Source organism: Rhyacophila brunnea, unplaced genomic scaffold (assembly GCF_057557595.1).
Source record: "Rhyacophila brunnea isolate RB1 unplaced genomic scaffold, BYU_Rbru_1.0 scaffold_8, whole genome shotgun sequence".
Taxonomy (NCBI): Eukaryota; Metazoa; Arthropoda; class Insecta; order Trichoptera; family Rhyacophilidae; genus Rhyacophila; species Rhyacophila brunnea.
This window is the reverse complement of record NW_028233350.1, coordinates 14780741-14805549: the sequence shown is the minus strand read 5'-3', so window position 1 is coordinate 14805549 and position 24809 is coordinate 14780741. Positions and strand designations below refer to the sequence as shown.

The 24809-nt window shown below is 33.6% G+C and overlaps 1 protein-coding gene across 1 annotated transcript; it reads right to left on the bottom strand.

Annotated features, from left to right (window-relative positions):
- Positions 1 to 391: 391 nt before the first annotated feature.
- On the bottom strand, positions 392 to 24087 carry Naglu (N-acetyl-alpha-glucosaminidase). The gene is made up of 16 exons (XM_085958582.1): positions 23854 to 24087; positions 23583 to 23743; positions 22181 to 22356; positions 21567 to 21785; positions 19771 to 19932; positions 18365 to 18494; positions 17374 to 17519; positions 13012 to 13090; positions 12255 to 12404; positions 11925 to 12140; positions 11501 to 11587; positions 6596 to 6786; positions 3674 to 3794; positions 2724 to 2817; positions 1455 to 1625; positions 392 to 736 (listed from the first exon to the last, which is right to left on the bottom strand). Exons 1-16 carry the CDS (start codon positions 23933 to 23935, stop codon positions 525 to 527), a joined length of 2397 nt encoding a protein of 798 aa, XP_085814708.1. The 5' UTR covers positions 23936 to 24087; the 3' UTR covers positions 392 to 524.
- Positions 24088 to 24809: the final 722 nt, after the last annotated feature.

The following is a 24809-nucleotide window of genomic DNA, read 5'->3' as shown; positions in this document are numbered from 1 at the left end:
TAATAGTATGAAACAATGGACCTAGTTTCCTATAATAACTGTGGCAAAATATAGAGATAGAAGCGTTAAAACTAATGTCTTTCACTAAGTCTCTTTGTCATGGCAATTTTTTTTTTTAACCTTAAATAAAGTTTAAAAAATTCTATGTATGCAATAGTTTAAACTAGTGTCTATGGCTTGTTTAAAACTCATTCACTGCTGACCAGTTAATTACCACAACTCAGGCAGTGCTAAAGACACGCCTGGCGTGTAACAGCAACAGTATCAAAAATAGCGACACCAAACACCAACACAAGTTTTGTTATTAATAGCGAAATGATTGAACTGTGTAACGTGACACAACAATACAGAATGGGCAAGGTTAAAGCCAATTGACAATTTGATTAATTTTATTAAAGAAATCTGATATGGTAAGAAACATATTTTTAAACTACTTGATAATTCATAAAGACATTTACATTCATCAGGTATTAGGTAGGTGCCTAATACTAATAAATTAAGATTACATGGAAGACATTTTTAACTTAATTATTTTTCAATATGACATTGTAATGATTGCTCTGAAATGTGTAACTGTTGATCTCATCTTCTTCAACAAGTTGCATTATTCTATGATGGTTTGATGCCCTCAGATCATAAGAAGGTTTCGCTATAATATTGATAGGCACATCGTCAAGTTTCTCCGAGGTTTTTGCCCACTTGTCATAAAGCATTTGGGCAATTTCAATTGTATCTCCTGAAATGAAAATCATGATTACAAGTTATGTAGGACACCTTACATTGGACACAGACAATCCGAATGTCAGGAAGATTGATAGAGCATATCCGAAAAAGATAGACAAACGGTTATTAACATGTTGACTCTAACATCATCATGTAAATAGTATCAGAGCTAATATGCTGACAATGGCCGAGCGGTTACGCGTCAGGCTTATAATGTCGTGGGTCCCGCGTTGGAATCCCGGGTCTGAAAAATACACACATGTGTATTTGGACTCAGAGTATGGACCCAATAAGTTAAGAAAGTGACCAGCAGCTATTTTTCATAAAAAACAAAAACCTGTTAATATAACAACCTCTACCCTGTGGAGGCCTAAATTCTCCTTAGGATCAAATATGGCGAAAATAAAAAAAATATATAAAATCAGAGCTGTTAGAACCCCAAATTTTTAAAAAGGTTCAGTTACAGCAGAAAAATTGAATGACGATTCCGGGGTCGGTTTCGTCAAATCAAAAATCAGAAAAACAATTCTTTATTTCGGTTTCGGTTCATTAAAAAATTAACATATTCACCGACGTGACTGACACTGAATGAATCGAAATCTTCATCATTACTATTACACCCACAAACAACACTGTTTAGCCTCTTGAAGCAGCGGACTCCAGACTTGTTCAAAATGGCCGTTAGGTACTGAAAGTATAATGATTTTAAAACGGAAGAGTTGACACAATACCTTTTGATTTAGTGGGATATGCTGTTTTATTCAGCGTGAATGGTCTTTCAACCATTTCAAATATCGAAATCTGAACAGCAGTCTTGTTGAATTTGTAATCATTTTTCACTGAATTCACCATGGCTCTTAAGAAAGTCTGCCATCTAGGAAGAAAGAAATCTCCAACGATTCCTGAAAAACAAAGCAAAGTACTTACATTTATGTGATTAATTAATTTAAAATCAAAAAATGTTGTTCTTTTTAATTATTTCTGCCCTCCTCAGAAGTCATCAATCAGCAGCTCTGTACAGATTTTTATAGTACATACATAGGTATTATGGAACCAATCTAGCAATCTATTCCATCGAGAGAAAGCATTTTTTGTGTACTGCACCATTCCTTATAAAATGATATTGTGTACATTAGGCCTGGGCAAATTTCTTGGATGAAGGGCCACATTAGGAATATCAAATGAACCGCGGGCAGCAATTAAAATACTATTGAAAAAAAAAAAGAATTTCAACATAACAAAATAAATGATTCTCTAATAGCCAACAATTTAATGAGACATATGAAACATTTTACGTTTTTTAACATTTTTTTTAAATTTCAGGTAGGTATTGTAGTTGAGATTCTTAAAATGCTTGTAAATGTTTATCGGTGATACTTGATCGTAAAGAGTTTCTATTGATATTCATAATTGAAAATGTTTGTTCACATATGAATACGTGTATTAATTAAGGCACTAAGTACCAAAAAAATAAAAACTGACATTTTTATAGAAAAATGTTCTACATACCAACGCCAATAACATCAACTATGGTCTAAATGCCTCAAGTAAGTCAAAAAAATACAGCAAAATATTTAAATCGTGCGTGTTTTATTTATAACGGTGTAAGTACCACTGCAGTGGTCAACGGCATTCAATATAAAATGGCTGACGACGGTGTGTTAACAATTAGGGAAGCTGCCGAGATTGCTTCACACTGTGAAAACACATTTTTCAAAAGGTCTCCTTCATGCAATTTTACTGCAATGACTCAGTATTTTGTAACGACATGCAATATTACTTTTTGGTATTCAGAGCCTTAATTAATACATGTACTCATAGTATGTAGGTCGTAGGTGGATCCAAAAATAACCAACATTTTTCAAACAGAATCTTTAGAAGTTCGAATTTGTCCGAATTAAGAGAGTTGTAAAATTTGCAGATTTTTTCTCGACGGCCCAATTGTATATAATTTCACCAAATAAGATATTATTTATCAACAACTAATTTTAATATCTTACCTGACCATTGCTTATTGGCATAATCGACAATCTCGCCACTTGGTCCCCACAGAGTTATTTGATTGCGAGCATTATATTCAAACAGTTCTCTGTCCTAAAAAAAAAATTAATCGATTAATCTGTGACAAGTGTTTTTGTGACTATCTTAGGCTCCCCGCCGACTACGATGGATTGTCATAACCACAAATCACAGGAAGTTGCAGGTGTGAAATTCCATGCTAGGACGATTTTAATGTGAGAAAATCAGGCGGCGTAATGGGGGGAGGGCATCGTTATGAGCTGTCCTAGTTGGCTATAGATTTTTATAGTCTTGAATTTTTTTTTGAGAATTCAATTTTTTTTAGCCAAAACAATGTACATAATTTATAGTTATTTACATTACACATATTTTCTATGTAACATCTACTCATAACGTAGGAAGGTAGGCTGCGGTAGGTAACAGAAAAGAGACCTTTTTTACCATGGCATATAATGACCATATGGGCCTCCACCGAATGGAGGTTGTATTAACAGATTTTTTTGTTTTTTTTTTATGAGAAATGGACGTAAGCCACTCGTTCAACCTACTAGATTTAAACTCACATTAAAAAACAACATAATATAAATTTATCAGAGCTGGCATTCAAACCTGGGACCCACAATATTATAAATTGACGCTGTAACCATGTGTATTCCACTAAAAAAAGACAACATGCACTAAAATATATATTTTACAAAAAAAGTTATGCCGAACCAGATAACATGATTATAAGAAAAAGGTACAATTTAAATATATATAATTTAGTAAAAAAAATGATTTTTTTCAAAATTATTCTAGAAATGTAATAGATGTTTTATTATTTTTTATATATAAATATATCGTTATCTGAATTATCTTCATCCTCAATTAGTCAGGATGATTGAGGTTCTACTCTTGGTCTTATTGTGGTAGTGAAAAGATGATTAAGTACCTTTTCGTTTTTGGAAAGAGATTTAGCTGATTCAAGCCATGAACCCAATAGAAAGTCCTCATTTGATGCAAGGATGGTTTCAAGATCTTCAATAATATTAGTTATCAGCGATGAATGGTATCTGGAAATAACACCATACATTATATACATTCTATCAAAAATAACATGTGTCTTAAAAATTGTCTAACAAAAATTTGATCTACTTCGTTATAAGGGAGAGAATAACTATAATTAGACATTGATAAGTAGATTGCCACATTACCAACAGGAGATTAAAGCAGTTCACACTAATATTGAGTAGTAAAAAGGGTTACCCACTACAAATTGGTTGTATCCTCGTTTTAAAATTGAGAATATGTAAAAATCAATATGCTTAATGTTACGTTCTACCACGGCTAGAGACCAGGTTATTTGTATTTGAATACAGAGCGTCGACCCATTGGGTGACAACTAATCCTCGTAAAAGCATGTTAAAGATCCCTCTCTCCCAAAGATTTACCATATAGATACTAAGTATAGGCTTTTAGGTTATTTCACAAAAATTTAACGCATACATATTTTTTGACATTTTGTAAAACAATCAGGGCCGTTCATTGGTAGACCTAATGGTAGATATGCAGCTAATGAAGTGTGGCAGATTGATATAGAATAGTGTGCAGCCAATGAGGCTAAACTGATTGTGGACTCTTGTACGATTTTTCCTGGTAAAGAAGTCTTTACGAGCACAGTGAAAAATTTCAATCTTCATTGTTCCCCCCACACTGATGAAGTTCACGTCCTGTATTATAACCAAATAGTGAATTACTGAATATTATTACAGTTAATCAATTGGAACTCAATGCAAGATCAGAGACACCACTCATGTTTATTGTTGAACAATTTATGATTTCATTTTGTTATATGAAGCGCTTAGTTTCAAATACCCCTAAAATGGTTTTTGAAAAATTTTGAGTTAGATATGTATTTAGATGAATATTTTTGTTACCTATATGATGGCCAAAGATTCAACTTTAAAAACGCCATAAATCGTCAATAATATAAATATATATAATATATAAACATAATAATATAATATATAAACAATGTGCGATAACTACAGAGGGATCACAATTCTAAACGCAGCTTATAAAGTTTTCTCATCTGTACTGTATAGCAGGTTAATGATCTATGGTGAGGAAATCCTGGGAGAATACCAATGCGGCTTCCGACCAAATAGATCTACCATAGATCACATCCATCTCATGAGGCAAACTATAGAGAAAGCGCACGAATACAACCTGACACTCCACCACCTGTTTATTGATTTTAAACAAGCTTTCGATAGCGTGCATAGGGATAAGATGCTGCAAAGCCTAAAAATACTCGGAATTCCCTTAAAACTAGTAAGGCTAATAAAGACCACACTGACGGATACTCAAGCAGTTGTCAGTGTGCAAAATGAGCAAACTGAAAGCTTCAAAATCGAATCAGGTGTTAGACAAGGGGATGCGCTATCCACTATGGTATTTAACCTTGTGGTGGAATTCATAGCTCGTGAAATCAACATAAGAGGATGGGTATATAACAATACAACGCAGATGTGCGCTTATGCTGACAACATAGTAATTACAAGCAGACCCAAACAGAGGATGATCGACCATGGTGGCACTATGAAAATAAAAGCAGACAACGCTGGGCTGCATATAAACCAGTCAAAAACTAAGTATATGGTCAGCACACGCGATCAGGTACCGCTGCAGAATATAGACATAGGACAGCATGCATATGAAGGGGTGGACAAGTTCACGTATCTCGGATCCAGCTTAAATACCCAAAATAAGACAGCAGAGGAGATAAAAATCCGCCTTATCTCCGGGAATAAATGCTGGCATGCCTGCAAGCGACTGGTGGGGTCGAAAATTCTAGGCTGAAGAAGTAAACTTCTAATATATAAAACAATTATAAGGCCAGTGGTCACTTATGGCTGTGAGACTTGGTGCTTAACTCAAAACGAGGAAAACAAATTAGCTGTCTTCGAGCGCAAAATACTCCGCAAAATCTTTGGACCACGTTGGAAAATGGGAACTACAGAATAAAAATGAACCACGAGTTGGAAGAGCTGATTGAACAGCAAACAATCATAAGATACTGTAAGTCCCAAAGACTACGATGGGCGGGACATGTGGAGAGAATGCCTGAAGTTAGACCGCCAAGGATCATGATGAAGTGGCTACCCCAACGGAGACAGAGACAAAAGAGACCCAGAGGCTGTCCAAGAAGGAGATGGGCTGACGCCGTAGAAGTGGACTGGCTTCATATAGGAAGACCCGGTAACTGGAGAAGTGTGGCGAGAGACCGGAGTGAGTGGAGAGCGGTTGTGGAGGAGGCCAAATCCCACTCCGGGATGTAGCGCAGTGGAAGAAGAAGATAAATCGTCAATAAGTATAATCAAAAATTAGGGTAAATTTCAAAACCCGTTAAAATGGTTGGGTGTGCTTTTCAAATACCCATAAAATGGATAAGCCAAAATACTCTTTAGAATGTACGAATTAAAGTAAATTTTACAGATTTAATAGATACGAGTTTTTCTAATTTTTCTCAAAACTACCTAAAATCGTTTAAGGGGTTTGAAACTAGGCGTTTCATATGATAGTACCACCCTGGTACATTGGCCCAGTTGGAATGGTCATGGTTGGCAGGTTTGATCTTGCATCCGGGAAAAAAATGAATGTTATTCTTCATATAAAATCCTATATGCTCCGCTTAGTACTGAACATGGATTAATAATATAAGTGATGTGACAGCTGATAAGAATTTATATCTAAAATATTTACGGCACCAATTTTAAAGAAAGTTTGTGCAATACATACATCCAGATATAACAGAAAAAGGCCATGGTGATAATTCGCTGATAAAAAAATTAAACATTCAAAGATTACTTACTCCAGAGCGGGTAACTTTTTGTCTTTAAACGCTTGAATCAGCAAGGGATACGCTTGATCTCCAATATACTGCAGACTTTGTCTTGTAAGATCAACGAGATCATGTCTATAGCCTTGTGATGAGCCCAGATTGTTGCGAGCATCCAAGAGATGCTTCCATGACTTCATCAGATCGCTACTTGAATACCAAGTCTGTAAATTAAAGGAAGAATAGGTTTTGGAAGATAAGGTACTAAGCTTCTCAAATCAATCTTCGACCTCCTCATTACTTAATTTACATGTGGCGTGGTTTTCTACATTTATAGTTAATATGTAATTAACTTTTCCTATGCACTCCTTTTAACTGGGTGTATGGCATACACAAAGTGTTTACACACTCTGAGATTATGTGCACGCAAGGCCGGCCTTAGAAAATGAGCATGTATACACGCTGTACTTTACACTCATTATACTAGCCCCAGTTGATTGTTTTAAATAATTTAATATATTATACACGCTGTCATCTCTTGGAGTTGTGGTGTAATACGAGGGTGGGTCAATAATTCCTTAGAAAAAAGCATTAAAACAGTTTTTATTTTTGTATTTTTTTTTATTTCTCAACATAATCTCCTTGGAGCTCAATACACTTGGTTAGACGTTTCTCAATTTTTTTTAAACCGTCAGAAAAATAAGTTTTCGGAAGGTCCTCAAAATAAGCATTTGTCCGATCGATGACTTCTTCATTTGAAAAAAAACGTTGTCCACTTAGCCATTTTTTTAAGTTTGGGAAAAGGAAAAAGTCACTGGGGGCTAAATCTGGCGAATACGGTGGGTGGTCGACCAATTCGAACTTCAATTCTTCAATTTTAGCCATTGATCGTAAACATGTGTGAACACGGGCATTGTCCTGATGAAAGAGGATTTTTTTCCTGTCTAAATGAGGCCGTTTTTCTTCAATTTTGTTTTTTAGCTGGTCCAATAAAGATGCATAATAATCCCCTGTTATTGTTTTTCCTTTTTCCAAATAGTCAACGAAAATAATTCCACATGCATCCCAAAATACTGTAGCCATAACCTTACCAGCTGATTTTACGGTTTTCGCCTTCTTTGGACATGGTTCGCCTTTCGCAATCCACTGATTTGACTGTTCTTTCGTCTCGGGAGTATAGTGGTGTATCCATGTTTCATCTACAGTCACAAAGCGACGAAAAAATTCATCCGGATTGCGTTGCATGAGCGACAACAGGGCTTTAGAGGCCACCACCCTATTGCGTTTATTGTCGACTGTGAGCAAACGCGGCACCCATCTTGCAGAAAATTTTTTCATGCCCAATTTGTCATGTAAAATAGAAATGACGCTACCTTTTGAGATCCCTGTAACCTCAATTATCTCACTCAACTTTAATCTTCGGTCACTTAACACCATATCGTGGATTTTATTGATCATTTCTGGTGTAGTCACCTCTACAGGACGTCCTGAGCGTGGTTCATCCTTTGTTGATGTACGACCACGTTTAAATTCATTTAACCAGTTATAAATAGTTGCAAGTGAAGGAGCAGATATGCCGTGAACTAAATCCAACTCATTTTTTATTTCCTTTGCTGTTAACCCTTTTATATTAAAATGTTTAATAACAGCTCTAAACTTAATTTTCTCCATTTTTGTAAACAAGCAAATTTTTTTTTTAAATGTACGAGAAACACACAACAACCCGACCAATCTGATTGAAACTTCGCAGCATACTGAATCAGTAGTGCCGCTGCAAGAAAACAAACCGCTTACAGTACTAGTCGCGCCACCTGTCGGCTTTTCCAAGGACTTATTGACCCACCCTCGTACTTAACTGAAATAAAAATCCTTATGATAAAATCGACACCTCCTACGTAAAAGGTCGGAAATGCGTTTCTGGGTATTTTGTTTTAAAGATAATAAAACGATAAACGATTATAAGATAATAAAACAAAAATTAATCAACAATTTATAGGCATAATTAAAAACTTAGGATTCCAGCATTTAAATTGATGTTATGGTGTTTTTAAAATTTATTAAAATCGTACTACTGAAAAGTTACATTTTACAATTCCGACCCTATACATAGAAGGTGTCGATATTGTTTTAATATATTTCTAAAAAAAGATATGTTTACAAGGTTTTATTTTTTCATAGAAATTCGCTGGCCATAATAATACCTGCGGGAATTTAATGGGTTATCCCATTGATACCTCACTTTTTTCTTTGATGACTCAAATCAAGTTACTTAATCGTTTTTGTACGTTGATCTAATCTTAAATATATTTAACCCTTTGGCTACTGCAATGTTTTTCAAAATCCGGGCGAGGATTGCTACCAATAATTGTCGATAAATTAAAGTATTGTATTATTTTTAGACACCTTACCACTCTAATTGATTCTGCGAAATCGGAATATTATGAAAACACGTTTCGTAATTAATTTATCGTTTTGAATAGATAATGAGGCAATTAGATATCCCGCGCTGCATATACTGTTAGAAGTAATTGACATATCTCTTTATCGCTCCATCATACGTGCGATCGCGAGAGCGAGCGAAATGCACGATCCCCGCACAAAGTTTTGATTTTTACCAGTTATTGAAACAATCGGTTATCCCACATGAGGGATAATATAAAGTACAGTATAACCTTGTTTTTACGTGCCCGGAATTCACGTTTTCCCGGCAATTGCGTGTAATTTTTTCAGTCCCGATGCATTTCAGTGCATTTAATACCCGCATTTACGTTATTCTTTCCCGCGATTTACCTCGGAAATATTCAAAATATGCGAGTTACGCGCGCTTGACAATGATTGGGTCGTGACATTCGAACGGCGTAAGGTTTTTGGAGGGAAAACTCCATGTCTTTAGAACGGCGCACGGTGATTGGTCGGCGAGCGACGCTGTGATTGGCCCGAGTTCGGTGCATAACAAGGTGATTGGTCCATTGGTCGCCATCTTTTCTTTTCGCATCGTGTTTGTGTTTTGTATACACTCCGTCTGTCATTATTCTGTCATCAGTCTTACAAGTTCGCGGTTTATTTATTTCATATTGCTTTCGGTTCGATTATTATTCATTTTTACATCCTCATTCTTTCAAACACATAATGTCTAACCAAAGGAAAGCTTTGTCAGTGCAAAAGAAAAGGAACATTCTCGAAAAAGTGAATAAACACGTTGGCTCACGCGTTTCACTGGCCCGAAATTTAGGAATACCCATTACTACTTTGGCCACAATCATCAAAAACCGTGAATCTATTGAAAAAGGCACTATTCAATGTGGACCCAGGGCGAAAAAACGTATGTACAACAGAGCGTCGAAGTAAGAAAAAATGGAGGAGATTTTAAAAGAATGGTTCGTCAGTGAGCGGGCCAGTAATATTCCCGTCGGCGGTACAATCATTCGTGAAAAGGTGCTGCGCATCGCGAATCGACTAAATATTGAAGGATTTACTGCATCAAATGGATGGATAGATCGTTTTAAGAAGAGGCACAATGTAGTCTACAAAAACCTACTTTACAAGCTTTGCTGATATTCAAGATGACACTTTTAAATGTTTATATAGTCTTGAAAGAGAATTACATAACAAAAAAACAAAAATGCTACAAACTAATATACATGATTTTTTTAATAAAAAATAAAAAAATTTTCAATAAAAATTTTGATTGAATGTTGTTTTTTAATAAAACGTTATTTTTTTAGAAACATAAAATTTATATTTTATTTTTTTCAATACCCTCCTTTTACATTTTCCCTCCAATTAGGTTTTTTTTTTCAGTCCCTTAAAAAATGTAAAATAGGGGTTATACTGTAGTGGAATTAGGAAACTACCCGGCTGAAAAGAAAAATTTTGCATGGTGACCTCGTTAAAAGATCGCGTACAAGATGCGTGATTTGTGAAAAAGGTCTTTATGGTGTTTTTTTATTGGAAAATTTAAAATATGTATTGTAAATGATTATTATTTCATTATTTTTTTTATAAATGAAACTGTTTTTATATAGCACAAATCCACTTTACTTTAAACACTGAGTTGAATATAAGACTTTCCCATTGTTCCAAATCCATAATATAAAATAAAACATTGTCCTTCCACCAAGAATTTGACTGTAAACAAATTTTTATATTGTAAACTGAAATTTGTATTTGGAATTGTTTTTATTGTAAAAAGGGTGATGCCATGAAAAAAACATACAATAGTTATAAGTTCTAAACCTACCCAGTCACAAAACATAATAATATATGAATCGGGTTATATTACACGACAATAAAACTAAATAGATAAAACAATGTTTCGTACCACTGGTGCAGTAGTATGTTCTCAAATTAACTTAACATTTCAGGCATCAACAGCAAAACGACGATCGTTGTTAGCATTTCTGGCTATTATCAAAAACAATGATATATTGTTGCATAGCATTCTAAGTGATTTGAAAAAAAAAAGGAATCTTAAATTTGACCAAATTCGTGAGTGCCAAAGAATCATAAAAATTATACAACACTAAGATGAGAAATTCTCATGTTGACATATCGTCGTTGCGCCTTCAAAATCGGCATAAATGTCCATAAATTTCACAAAAAAGGTTTTTTGCATCAAAAATTTTATAATAATTCCTGATGATTATGATAAAAGGTATTCAAGAATTGCTTTAAAAATATTTCGATGTTTTAGGCGACAGGCACTGTAATTCGCATTATTTTTAGCCTCCTGTAAAGTTTTGAAAAATACACAGCCAATTTTGAAGGCGCAACAACGATATAATGAATTTCAAATATGAGATTATAAATTGTCATGTTTGGAAGCCAATGGAAAAATGTTGTTAGGAATTATCCACAATATTAATTGTATATTATTTAACCGTTTAATCAGAGTGCAATCTTAAAAAACAGGAATTATTAAAAAAAATGTTTCGTTACCCAGGTTTTTATATCAAGACTAGGACGTTTGTTGATCACGTATTTGCCTCTTATCTTATTCAGACCGGTGTAGTTGTAAACACTTTTCTGTAAGAAAAACAATCAAATAATTTATTCAACCTCAAAAATATAATAATTAAGACGATGTCTTTACCTGCCAGAGGCACATAGCGGAAAAATACGAAGCTTGCAATTTAAGACATTTTTTTGATAATTTACAATTTCAACTGTGTTAATTAATAAATATGTATCTGAAAACATTAAAAATAACAATATTTTTTATTTTAAGTCAAAGATAAACTTACAATTATTGTAAAAAAATGTGAATTTGTTAAAGGACCATGTCGTCATATTTATTATTAAAATTTAGTTTATTAAGTTTTCTATGCTGTACCTAAGAGATTTTTGAATATGTCTTCCTTACCATGAGAAGACTCCAAGCTTCTTTGGCATTATCATCGGATGCTCCATATCGCCGGATGGAATAGTTTTTTGCCCAGGAGTCTAAGTCAACAGGATCATCACGAATTGCGGTTTCCAGCATGAGGTCATACATTATGTAGTTCTGATTAATACCCTCGGGAGTAAGGCCGACGCCAATCATTGTACTGTTTACTTTGTTTCTAGCATTGTACACTTCCTATAGGAATATGTAAACAAAGTCATATTTATATACAAACACATAATTATATATTGTCACTCGAATGCAGAACTATCCTAAGTAACATTTAAATGTTTATGGTAAAGTACTAACATTATTTATACTTTGGGTGTCTCCGAACATTCCCAGAGTCCCGCCAAAGTTGTGTAGCATACACCAAATGAAAGGTTGTCCGTAGTACATGTCAAATCTGTCATATTGTGGCCACTGTTCGGACTGAAGATCCAAAACTAAAATTCTACCCTGGAAAACAAAATATTATTAAACTAATTTTAATATACAATAACAAAAATATTAACTGAGGATTTAGGACGCCCACGGTATTAAAATTCAAATCGACACTATCCCTTCATCTTGTGCGAGGTCGGCCAGGTTTCGTCTGCCTTTTGGCTATTTAAATGTCAGTTTTTTTTGTCATGTGTGACTCGTCCATAGCCCAGCCATCTAAAGTGGCACAATTAGCTGAACTGTACAATGTGTGGGCCCCCGTACAAAGCGTACGGCTTGTGATTGTATCTTCGTCTCCACACCAACTGTGTGTCATTGATGGGTCCGAAGACACTCTTTCCATCTTGTACCACGTTTCTGAGGCATACATGACAACTGCTTTAATACCTTGGAGAATTTAGAATGATCAGTTTTTATACAAAAATAATTTAAAATAAACTGAACATATTCAGTAAATTAATCTGAAATTTCATGAAACAAATTGTTGCGCAATACATGGCTTCATTGTTTAGGTATATTCAAGGTTCAACAAGTTTATAAGGTAAAGTATTATAAAATCTAAAATAAAATTGATAATCGTATGCTATAAAAGAAGAGAGTTACTGAGAAGGTGCAATCTTACTTTGGAAATACTGGTGAGAAGTGAATGAACCATAAGAGGGGACCAATAAGAATCAATGAACATCCAAGCTTGCAGTAACCTAAGACAGTAGCGTTAATAATATATTTAAATTTCAAGGAGATAAAGAGGTTTAATAAGCATAGTGGAAGATAGCATTACATTTAGATTAAGACCATGTTTATCCAACAAAACCACATACGGTTATAAGCCACACAGCATACGGAGCGTATGATTTGGGTTCATGGAAATTTCGTACATAAGCATCTGGCCGTGGCCATACATTGAATGCCTCTCTACCATAAGTCGATTGCAAATTTAACACATTGCAACTGACAGCCCACGTTTGTCGTCAATTATTGTCATACTTGTTTCATTATAATTGAGTGAATTATTTTGATTATTGTCCAATGGTATTATCAATTTTACTATTGATACTATAATTGCTGCTTCATTTTATTCAACCCGCTTTATTTATTCTAAACTTTGCTTTCGAAGATGAAACAACGATGCAAATTTGACAAATGAAAAATGACGCGTTGATTTTAGTTTGTTAGCGTTGCATTTAGAAAATGTTCACTGTTGGACACGGGCGTCATCCTATTTGCCTTCATTGCATCCTGTCCTGTATCTTCTGGATCCAGCCCAGTACAGTAGCTTGTCTGGTATCATCCATCTATTTGGTAGGGGTTTTTTGAATACTTAGATGTCTCTATTCTAGAATCTTTGGTTTGGTGGGAGGACCAGTTAACCCTTCTATTGGCATGACTGGTCCATCGTCATTTACTTAAGTAAGTCTTGTGATGGTAGAGGGACATGGTTTTCATAATTTTTTTTTACTATAAATACTTCTATAATGGCAACTACTATGTATAGTATATATTTCTATTTATTAAATTTAAGAAGAAATTACTACAGTCAAACTTGGTTATTACAAGGAAGATGGGACCGACTGAATTTGCTTGTTATAAGTGTCACTCATTATATCAGAGAGTAGGTATTTTTAAATGAGCGGCCACATAACACAAAAAGTCGCAATTCAAACAAAAATACACAATTAGAATTAATCCCCGAAAGAAGCATGGTATTCATAAACTACAAAAGAAGTTGTTTATTGTAATGAATGCTGGTAGGTACCTAGAGACTTCACAAACCTTGGATTTTTACATGCAATTTCAACCATATGCGTGGATACATTTTCAATATTGTCGGCGAAAACACCAATTAGATAGGTACTTAGACACTTAACTAGTGTCATAAACGTAATCCGATTTCGGCGGCATCCTGTCCGGTCGAATTTTATTGCTTAGGGTCGAAAAGTTTTTAAATGATCGACACATTAACAGTTTTAAGAAAATTTTTGACGATATTTTACCTCGCTATAACCGATAAGTAGCTCATTATAAAAGTGAAGAAATGATAAATGTATGGAGAAAATCATAAACTAAAATGTCAACGAATGTTTCGACGTCACATCCGAGATCTCGCTATATTTGGGATCGTAATAACCGAGTGCGACTGTATTTATTAACTAAGAAAATAAAATAAATATATATAAATATAACTTTTTAATAATGTAGATTTAATATTTGTAGAAGTGTCATATGAATTGGTATCTATAATAATCTATAATCTATAATCAGTAATAAATATCTATAATCAGTAACTATAATATACAATATCTCTAAACATGATATAACACAGGTATAATAGCTCGGTGTCGTTTGGGCATAACCTGATAACTGCTTTTTTGGTCATTTTATGTTAAGAGTAAAAATTGGGTCACTATAGTATTATCTTCCATTTGGTAATAACCCAATTTCTATATTTCACTTAAAATGCTCAAAACGCTATTGTAATAATATGATGATATGTGAACAAACACAGTGGTTAGTTTGGTCAAAACATGACCAATGACCTTATCATAGTTTGATCACTGATAAGTGACCTTATTTTCCTAATTAGTGAAATATTTGACATATTGTCATATTCTTCTTCAGTTATTTATTTTAAAATGTTTTTTTCAATTTTAAACAAAAAAATGAACTGAAATTTATGTGGGCAATTCAAAGCTTAAAATGGCTCTCCTGTAAATTCAACATTTTGCAGTTAACAGGTTATGCCCAAATGACACCGAACTGAAACCATAAAAATGTTGAATGCAACCTTGTAATATTGAAAGAGCGATATATAAATGATAATAGTTTGTATTAAAAAAATATAATACAGAAATTATTTGAAAAAAGCATGGCAGTAGATAAAAAAAACATATTAATAAGTTGTAATCCCATTTCAAGCTATATTAAAAAAAAATTCAACAATACAGATCTACAAACTTATCTGAAGAATGGGATGGGGGAGCCATTGTCGAAAACTACGCAATCAAGACTCGTAACTGGACAAAATCTGACATTCGAATGACATTTTCAAAATGGCGTCCTATAGTAGTTCGTAGTTCCATTTTTGGCTATTCTACAGATAAGTTTGTAGGTCTGTACTAAAGCAATTCTACATAATCAAACAATTTGGTTTAACCACTCTATCGCCGAGCGCCCGCCGGTGGGCACTTTGTGATGTCATTCACACGCCACGCGCCCACCCGTGGGCGCTTTGTTTTAAAATCGTAATGAACGTGTCTAATTATTTTTTTTAAATGAAAGACACCTTCGAATATCCCAATGAACCATACACCACACAGAAATATTCATAAATCAAAGTAGTTATCAAGACAATACGATCTTTGTATCTAGGGCTGACACATATGCCGGCGTAAAATGACATGACATCACTGTTGGACAATTTTTATTATTTGTTTATGTAAGTCTTTTCTAAGTGTCTAGAAACGAAAACGGCAATAATTGATGAAGAAACGCCTATTCCACTTGTGAACAATGCTGTTTTTGTTTCTATAATTTTTAATAGCCATAATAATTTTACGACAGGCGCCTCATTATTCATATCCATAAGTTGAGTGAATAGCTTTATTTTTACGACTTCCATAATATAAAATTAAAAATAATTTACCCGATAAAAGTTACAAGTGACAAGTGACATGGGTAGCTTTGTAATGCGCTGTCCAAATGAAGCAATACTTTGCCGCATTTTCGAGCGAGGCGAGACGCGCCAGACGGAAATCATCGCGAGTGCGGCTTGTGTGGACATCGCGAGATTCAAATCGTATCATGTGGGCAAAACTTTATATGTATGTATTGCAGTAGTGTTTTATTATGATTTCCGATAGAATAATATTAGATGCATGGTTATATTTGCCACTTATTTATCAAGTAATATTATATTTTTGTTTTATGTTGAGCGCGTTTCAGTGTGCATTTCATAATTTTTCTAAGTTTGTAATATTGTTTCGTAAATTTTCGGTGAATTTTATTATTCCTAAAATAGAGTACCTACCTATAAACATTGATAGTGTGTAATAGATATATTTGTGTGTTTGTGTTTTGTCACCCTTCAAAATGAAAGATGATCATAATAATCCTGAGCAAGAAGCCGATGATATTTTATTTTCGACACAAGAATCCGAAGATGAGAAAATTATTGAAATAAAATAAAAAATCTAAAAAACACTATTATAGAATTTTTGATGAGATGACCCTGAAAATGATGACCGTGAATAGTGATGACCCTGAATAGTGAAGACTGAATTCTAAGTGAAAAAATACATCAATAATAATAAAAGTGAAAAAAATACTTATATATAATATAATAATATAAAAAATAAATAAATATTGTTGGGTGACAGCCCTGAGTGAAAAATATATCGTAGTTTTCCATGAAAAATTAATACAATCTATGTTACCATACATAATATGTGAGTATTACTATACATTATATATTTATTTCAACTTTTTCTATTTTTTTTAGTTTTTTAAAAATGTGTGGCATATAGGTGTTAATTTGATTTTAACTCTTGGCGATAGAGTGGTTAACAAACACAATCATTGTTATTTGAAAAATATCAAAACATTATAAGCACAATTCAATTGTTTTGTTTCCAAGGTTAACCAAACATCTGTTTTTATAATTTTCTTGTTACATTCGGTTTGTGCGGTTTGTGTAACACTTTATCAATATTAAATGGTTTACGATAGAACAAGTTGTTTGATAGTATATAGAAGTTTTTGGGTTATGTATGGAACTCACCAGAGGAATAGAAGTTAAGAATGCTTGAACTTTAGTGTGAGTCCAGTAATAAAATTCATGGACAAACATCCAGTTTTGAAGCAACCTAAAATATTTGGTCTAATCAGCTTAGAAAAAATGTGTTAATAAAACCAAGAGTAAACACGGTGCTATTGTCTATTTATACAGTGTAATATAAAAAAAAACAGTGATAAATCAAATGCGTACCAAATGGCGTTTGGGTCTATGTTGGTCATTGATGTAAATATTGCACTACCCACTGCTTTTAAAAATTCCGGATCATCTGAACTCGGCTTCATTTCATTGAATGGATCACTGTTGTATACATGTGACGCACCAAATTCGTTTATAATCTGTAGTAAGAAATAACAAATATTATTTTATTTGGACATTGAAAACCTTACAATCTAATTTTAATATATTGATGCTGTTCTAATGTAACAAGGTTGCATGTTACTACTTTATCAAAATATGATGTGCAAATTACTTTAAATTATGTAATCTAAAAAAAACTACACAACCATGTAGTATTGAAGCAGGATTAAAGTAATTATAAATTAGTTCTTCATGGGTGGACCAGGGGCCTTATGTTATAACTTGTGACATGAAGTCACCCGGCAACATGACATAATTGTGACGTAACCTCAATAAACGCATCGAGGTGAGCCGCCCAAGCACACGACTCATCATAGATATTATTATGCTGAAACACCTATTTGTGTATGGGGACAATGAATAACGCCAGTATTTGAATAGCGTTAATTTCTCGAATGCTATTATCACTCCAGTAGTACGTCACAATGATGTCATATGACGTCATGTCGACCGGGCGACTTCAACTCGCGAGTTACAACATAAGGCCAGTGGGGTTCAGTAATAATTGTCTAAATGAGTTTCTATTTTGTATAACTTGGCTAGTTAAAAAATATTATTGTTTTATAATAATAACGATGTATTACACATGCATAGATTTACTATTTACTGCATGTAAATTGTAGTATCAGTTCAATAAAAACAAATATGTATGACTTAACAAAGTTTAATGTGCACTATTTATGGCGGATCTTAACAGCCTACCTCCACTCTTCGCCAATAGTATTCATAATATATTCGGCGAAGATACAAAAAGAGTGGAAAGTTGAAATTATTTAAAGAATATGACAAGTATAAAAAATGATAGTAAAATGACGTATTTCACCTCTGTTAGAAATAGTTGTCCAACAAATCCAAATAGAGGGTCAGTTGGATCTAAGTAGAATGGACAGCAGTAGTCAGACTTAAACCGATTCCACGGCTCCACATCAGCCATTTTTGCATTTGGAAATAGTCTTAATGGACAAAAGAATTAAAACATTAGACATCTCACATACCTATATTATATAATTATTTTTTTATAATTTTGATAATAATTATTATCTCTTTTCAGCTTGATAATATTTGAAAAAATACAGAAAACGGCATTAATATTGACAATATTATTATATAATAACGCAGTCTACAATATGAGTAATATGTTGCTTTGTTTTCACGGTTTTACAAGACAGTCATCGGATCCGACCTGGCTTATGGCTCAGAAGGTTTAGAATAAAATGGCATCCGGCGAAAAAAGTACAACTAGAAGCTGTAATGTCTTTTTGTGGAGCCAAGAATAATAAATAATAATAGAGAATCATACAGCATAAATTGAAGAAACGCAGCCCTCAAAAATTGTAATACGGAAAACTGAGAGGAAAAAAACACCACATTAATGCGATCTCGAAACTGGAGAACTGCAGCTCACTATACGCATGCGTGTGAATAGAATTTGAAGGTGACCAAGATCCACATGAGATTGTGGATAATTCTTTGTTAGATAGAATGAAAAAAATCTTGTTATTAATTAGAATAACAAAGAATATAGGCGGGGAAATTGGGCTTAATTCGAATTTATATCAAAGGAACATGACGTGTCTATGTTCAATTGTAAATGCATAACATGGTCAAATTATTGATTTTCATGATAATGGGTCATGCTTAAAATCTCAATGAAGGAATTGAAGATCCAGAATATTATGAAGCAAATAATAATTCTGTAGTTTCAAATGATTCTCCGAGTATAAAGATAATGTATAAACAAGAGTCATGAATTTTATTGAATGACCACATTGTGATAAATGAACGATGATAAGTAGTGTACATAAATGACACAAATATTGACATTATAACATATTTGAAATGTCAGTGGCGATTGTAACACAACTGCCATAATAGTGAAAGGACTGATACGCTAATCAGAGAAAATAAGGAAATAATAATAACTGTATTGGCATGAATTTAAAATATCGTCTCTGTTCTGGCAGAACACACTAACTGGAGAATACTAGTTTTGAGTAATTTGACTTTGAAGTTGTTAAAATGTTTGAAATGGTCTATCATGTGAGTTTATTAAGTAATCGTAAAAAGGATGACTTTAAAATAAAGACTGTGTATTTATTAAGAAGGTTTCCAGGCGGAAAAGTTTGAAATAAGGAACATTTTGTTATAACTAACTCAATATGCAATTTTTTTGAATTAGTGTCTTCTGCCAGAACAGTGACGATATTATAATTTAATAAGATTCTTCACCTCTTGAAAGCTCTAGGGACGTGTCCAGAAAAAGCAGGTAGTACAGGGGTAATTCCAAGATTGTTCATAGCGTTTACGATGTAATGCTGCAGGTCTAGAGTTGTCCGATGCCATTGATCACTCAAAGGTCCTCCCCATCCACGAATATTTCCCATTCGCAGCCTGTCACACAAAGAAAATCATATTCCTGTTATGGGTTATATCGGAAGAGTACTAATAAAGAGGCAGCATCACACTCATTAATTACTTACTTACAGCGGTTAAAAAAGATTTAATAAAAGGTTAAATTGGTAGTACTAAATAAAATCTAAATAGAGACTTCCTGTTAACACACTTGCTATGGTTACTTACTTACATAATTGAAATTTTATGCAATTTCTCAACTAAATAATGATAATTATTTTATAAAAATGTATTCATGGTTTCTTATACTAATTCCATGCTTTGTCTCTTGAAAATAAATTGCAGAAGAGTGAAGTTTGCTAAAAATGAAAATAAAAAGACTTGCAGCCATTGATATACTACTAGATGAGCAGTTCCCATACAAGTGTCATTTTAAAAATGTACCACAAAAGATATTACGAATATTGTCTTATAATATTTCCTTGTAGGTATAATGCGTTAAGACAGTTAACATGGATTCCCGAATTTCACCCGTATTGCCCTGGCTGTAAAACTAAATTTGCGTTCTTGGAATAGTGAACCTAAGGGTCTGCAACGCAAAATAGACAGAGCAAGTCGTCATGCGCTGACTATTAGTTAGAGTAAGATGCAAGCTAGATCGAGCTTACTCAGTAAGTTTTAACAAAGGCCGAGTCGCTGAAAATCGGGCGTCATTTTAAGAAGCATATGATTTATCCAGTAGTATATCAATGCTTGCAGCTAACTTAATCATGAGCCTTATGCTTCAAATACATTATGATCACATTATGTGCTGTCGTGGCGACAAATTTTGTCAATGGTTTCGTCATAACGCAGAATATTTTGAATGATCACTATCTTTATAAATTCAATGATAGAGAGTGCCAACTCTAATGTATTAGTATTTTGAATTATTATTCATTATTCATGCTAACGTAACGTAACATACGGTAAAATTACTTGTGATATTGCATCCATAGATAATAATTTAATAGAAAATCCACAGAGAAAACCATTAAAAACAAAGAACGACGCGAGTCGAAAATGTGTAGGCATGCAGATAATAGAAAAAAAAGTTCACTGATTAGTGCGGTTCATGATGTAGTACGATACGCGTGAGGTGACCTCATTGTTGTTCTGGCGATTTCGGCAGATTTTGCTAACTGACAATGTTCGTTAAAAGGTCCAAAATGTACTATGGGATGGGAGCATCAGTCTGATAACATTTTAAATACCTACCTACCAAGAAAAACGACATTACACACTTTTTTCCGGTAGTGGCAGTTTATTGCAGCACGTGACAGTACATAACGTAATGTTAATGTACTTGAAACATTAGTAACTCTATTATCGGCATCACATTCATATAGAAAGGCTTCATCTCTATAGAAGAAGGTATTTTTCTTGGTTACATCCCAGAAACATTGCGAATTTTTCTATATAGCTGAAATTATTGTGAAAGATCGAAATAAGATATTTATCATTTGAACATTAATCGGATACAGTTAATGATCATTTTGGTGTAAACAATCAGTAAATCAGTAATCAGTTGTGTCATTTTACCTGTGTTATAAACTTGAAGGTGCCATGGTCGAAACTATAAGATACAGCAATTAGATTGGGGTAAGAATGTCTTGAGTAAAAATTATATTTACCATGAAAGAAAAGCCGGGCCAGAGAAATGTTGTTGGATTTCTTTGTCTGTTAAATTAAGGTTTCTATAAACCCTTTGCCAAATAGCCTCTTGACCGTGGGATGCGAGAGCCATGTTTATTCCATTCAAAGCCATCCAGTCAATGTGATTTCTCCATTCCTTAAAATCCCACCATACAAAGCTATAGGAAGTCGTGCATACATTTTGGTAGTAACGGAATCTGGTAAAGTAAAATGTTTATAAACATACCATATTAGTGTGATGTTTGATAGTTTTGACAGAAAACAAAACATAGTCATTGAGCGAGAGAAAGTGATGCAATAGGTATCTATTATATAAGTGCAGTCGAGAATAGCAACTTTAACAATTGTTACATTTGCTGTAGGCATAATTTTTAATATTATAAGTTTAATATTATTCCACTATAATTACAAGTTTAAGATTTTTTGTGACTTGATCAAAATGATTAATTTATTTATTTATACAAAAACGTTTTAAACTTTACTATTTGTAAGGTTTCTTAATCTGAGTATACATTTGAAACTTTTGATTCTTCGCACTTATCGCAGTGGCTTGTAGAACTGTAAGTTGTTATTACGATTGAAACAGGTTTACCTGTCCTTTGCTGTAATTGTGACGTCAACATCAGGTAAAACTTCTGGTAAATTTAGTTGCTTCACCTTCCATCCAATGTGAGCATTGCAGTAAAACTTTAGATAGTGGTGGAAGCCCCATGTCGCGGCAACACCACTGCTTCCTGTGATTTGTACGCGCCCATCTTTCTTCACTAGCTGATAACAATATTAAGTGTTTTTACATAATTTCGAGAGAAAGAAGCACCTGCACGCTGGATTGACCAAACCAAGAAGTTAATATGATATTCACTAGTCTTCAGAATTCGCTTGGTTGAGTTCAGAGGGTGTAAAGTATCGTTAGTCATTTTTTATTGTATGCCTTTAGCGGTTGTAACTAGAGTTAAAGTTAGAAGGGGAACATTCTAAAACCCTGTATACACGTGCATGGATTTACTGCTGACAGTACGTATTATTGTGGCCATAACAAGAAAATGCATGTGTAAACACGTATTATCGTGCAAGTTGCAAGATTGCATGCATGAATCAAAAAAGTTTCGAAGCTTCTGAATTTTTACGCGATAGTTGGAACTTGCATGACGTATATGCAATAGAACGATAGTGGCGAACCTGCCAGAAAAATACGGACACAATTAAGCAGTGAATTTGCTTGAAGAATGAGATTGGCGAGACAGTCAGCACTGTTACGTGTCAACAGTTATTATCGCAATAGTTTAATTTACACACTATTGGTGCCAGTAAATCCATGCACGTTTATAGGCGCTATTAGTCTATGAAATTGCCTAGAAATGTCATACGTCACTGGGTATTACAAAATTAGACAGTACAATATTCCAAACCAAATAAATGCAATACAATGGTTTGTGAATTGTAATTAATGGTACAAGTCGGTTATGTGGAATACAGCGGCAAACACATTTTGAAAATAGCCGATATACTGGATTATTTGTTAGCTTAACCTAACCAAACCTAACCTAACCTAAACTAACAAATAATCCAGTATATCGGGTATTTTCAAAATTTATTTATATATACGAGTATTCCTCATAACGGACTTGTACCTAATTAATAATATGGCACACAGAAAAAACAGGTAAATGTGCCACAGATGCCGTCATGAGATTTTATAACTTTCTTTTTAGACCAAACCTAACCTAACCTAACCTAATCTAATATTACCTAATATAATCTTAGTTTGTGGTGATGATGAGGCATCAAAATGTATGAAAATTTCAAAATTTTAAATTAACAACTATTATTATTGGATCGTAAAGCCTATGCGCCGACAGAAAAAGGTATTTAATATAATTGTCTACAAGGAATAAACTAATAAACTGTTCTCATAAATATATATATATCACATCTGCGGCACAATTACCAAAAAACAATATTGATCAATCAATTATAGGTAGCTTTCAACAAACCGTAAATCTGTCAATTCCTTCGTCAGTATATTCCGAATTCACAATTACATTGAAGAGATTAGCCTTATCTGGTATAAGTCTTTTAATCACCCCAAAAGCTTCACTTTCTTGGACATCGTTAGAAACTGAAGTCCGAATCCGTTTCAAATAAGGAAACTCGTCTGTGGAGTGCAACAAAGAGAAAAGATAAACATTTGAAGGTTATGTCATTTGACGTTTGCTATGTATTATAAATTGGAATGTATTGAACGATTAAGTATTACTTATTTACCTATTTTCGATGCGCTTGACAATTGAGAGACTAATATGGTTAATAAAATAATTTTTAAAACTGAACATGAGTATTTTGTCATATTATTATGATGATTAATAATATTATTTCAAAATCCAGCACAGCTGCTCTGGCAGAAGTATAAGACAAGAAAAATGCTAATGATGACTAATTAAGAATATTTAAATATTTTTTATGAATTCATAAGCAACACTTTTTCAGTTTGAGGTAATAAACTATAAGCAAATTTGAACTCCCGCGACTCAACCGTGACAGATATTTGATGATAAAAAATCATAAGCAATAAAAAAATTGAGATACCCAGTAATGCCATATAGCAAAAAAAAATCCTTTACTTTCCCTATTTCGTGTAAATCGGATGAATGGAAATTTCGTGTGAATCACATGAGATGAGATTGATGAGAATTGAGAGTCACTACTCACTTGGTGCCATTTTTTTCCATTTCATTATTATTTTATTTAACATGGTCACAAAATGACGTCCTATGTAGTGCAATACTTAGGGGCGACAAAAAAGAAAGAATGCGAAAATTAAAAAATAAAAGAAAACTTACTTAAGTATTTAGGTTTATATCTAGTTCAGATCGATATATGGGGGTTTAAAATACAAGTAAACCAAGTTTAGTCCACTATTGTCCAAAATTGAGCGAACTAAACCAAGAGGTGCATATTACCGAGAAGTGTTCGGAAAAAATAGACGGTCTTCAAGAAAAAAAAATATTACTTACTCAAGTTATCATGAGAATATACTACTTAGTCCGTGTATGTATCTATAGTCTATGTCCGTGTACATTTTATTTTGGTATTGAGAATACATCAGCATTATTGGCTTTTGGTCTACTTGTATTGTGTCAAGTATTGACCTTTCAAAATGTATGTGACAACCTAAGAGACTTGCAATCGGGGAACTCGGAAATAATGGGAACTGAAATACC

Excerpts from the sequence above, each read along its gene's own strand:
- Naglu (XM_085958582.1), bottom strand. The coding sequence starts at position 23,935 with ATGACAAAATACTCATGTTCAGTTTTAAAAATTATTTTATTAACCATA. Across the intron at positions 18,495-19,770 it reads GTCCCTAGAGCTTTCAAGAG|ACTATTTCCAAATGCAAAAA; the intron begins GTGAAGAATCTT and ends TTGTCCATTAAG. Across the intron at positions 3,795-6,595 it reads AAAAAGTTACCCGCTCTGGA|ATACCATTCATCGCTGATAA; the intron begins GTAAGTAATCTT and ends TGTTATTTCCAG.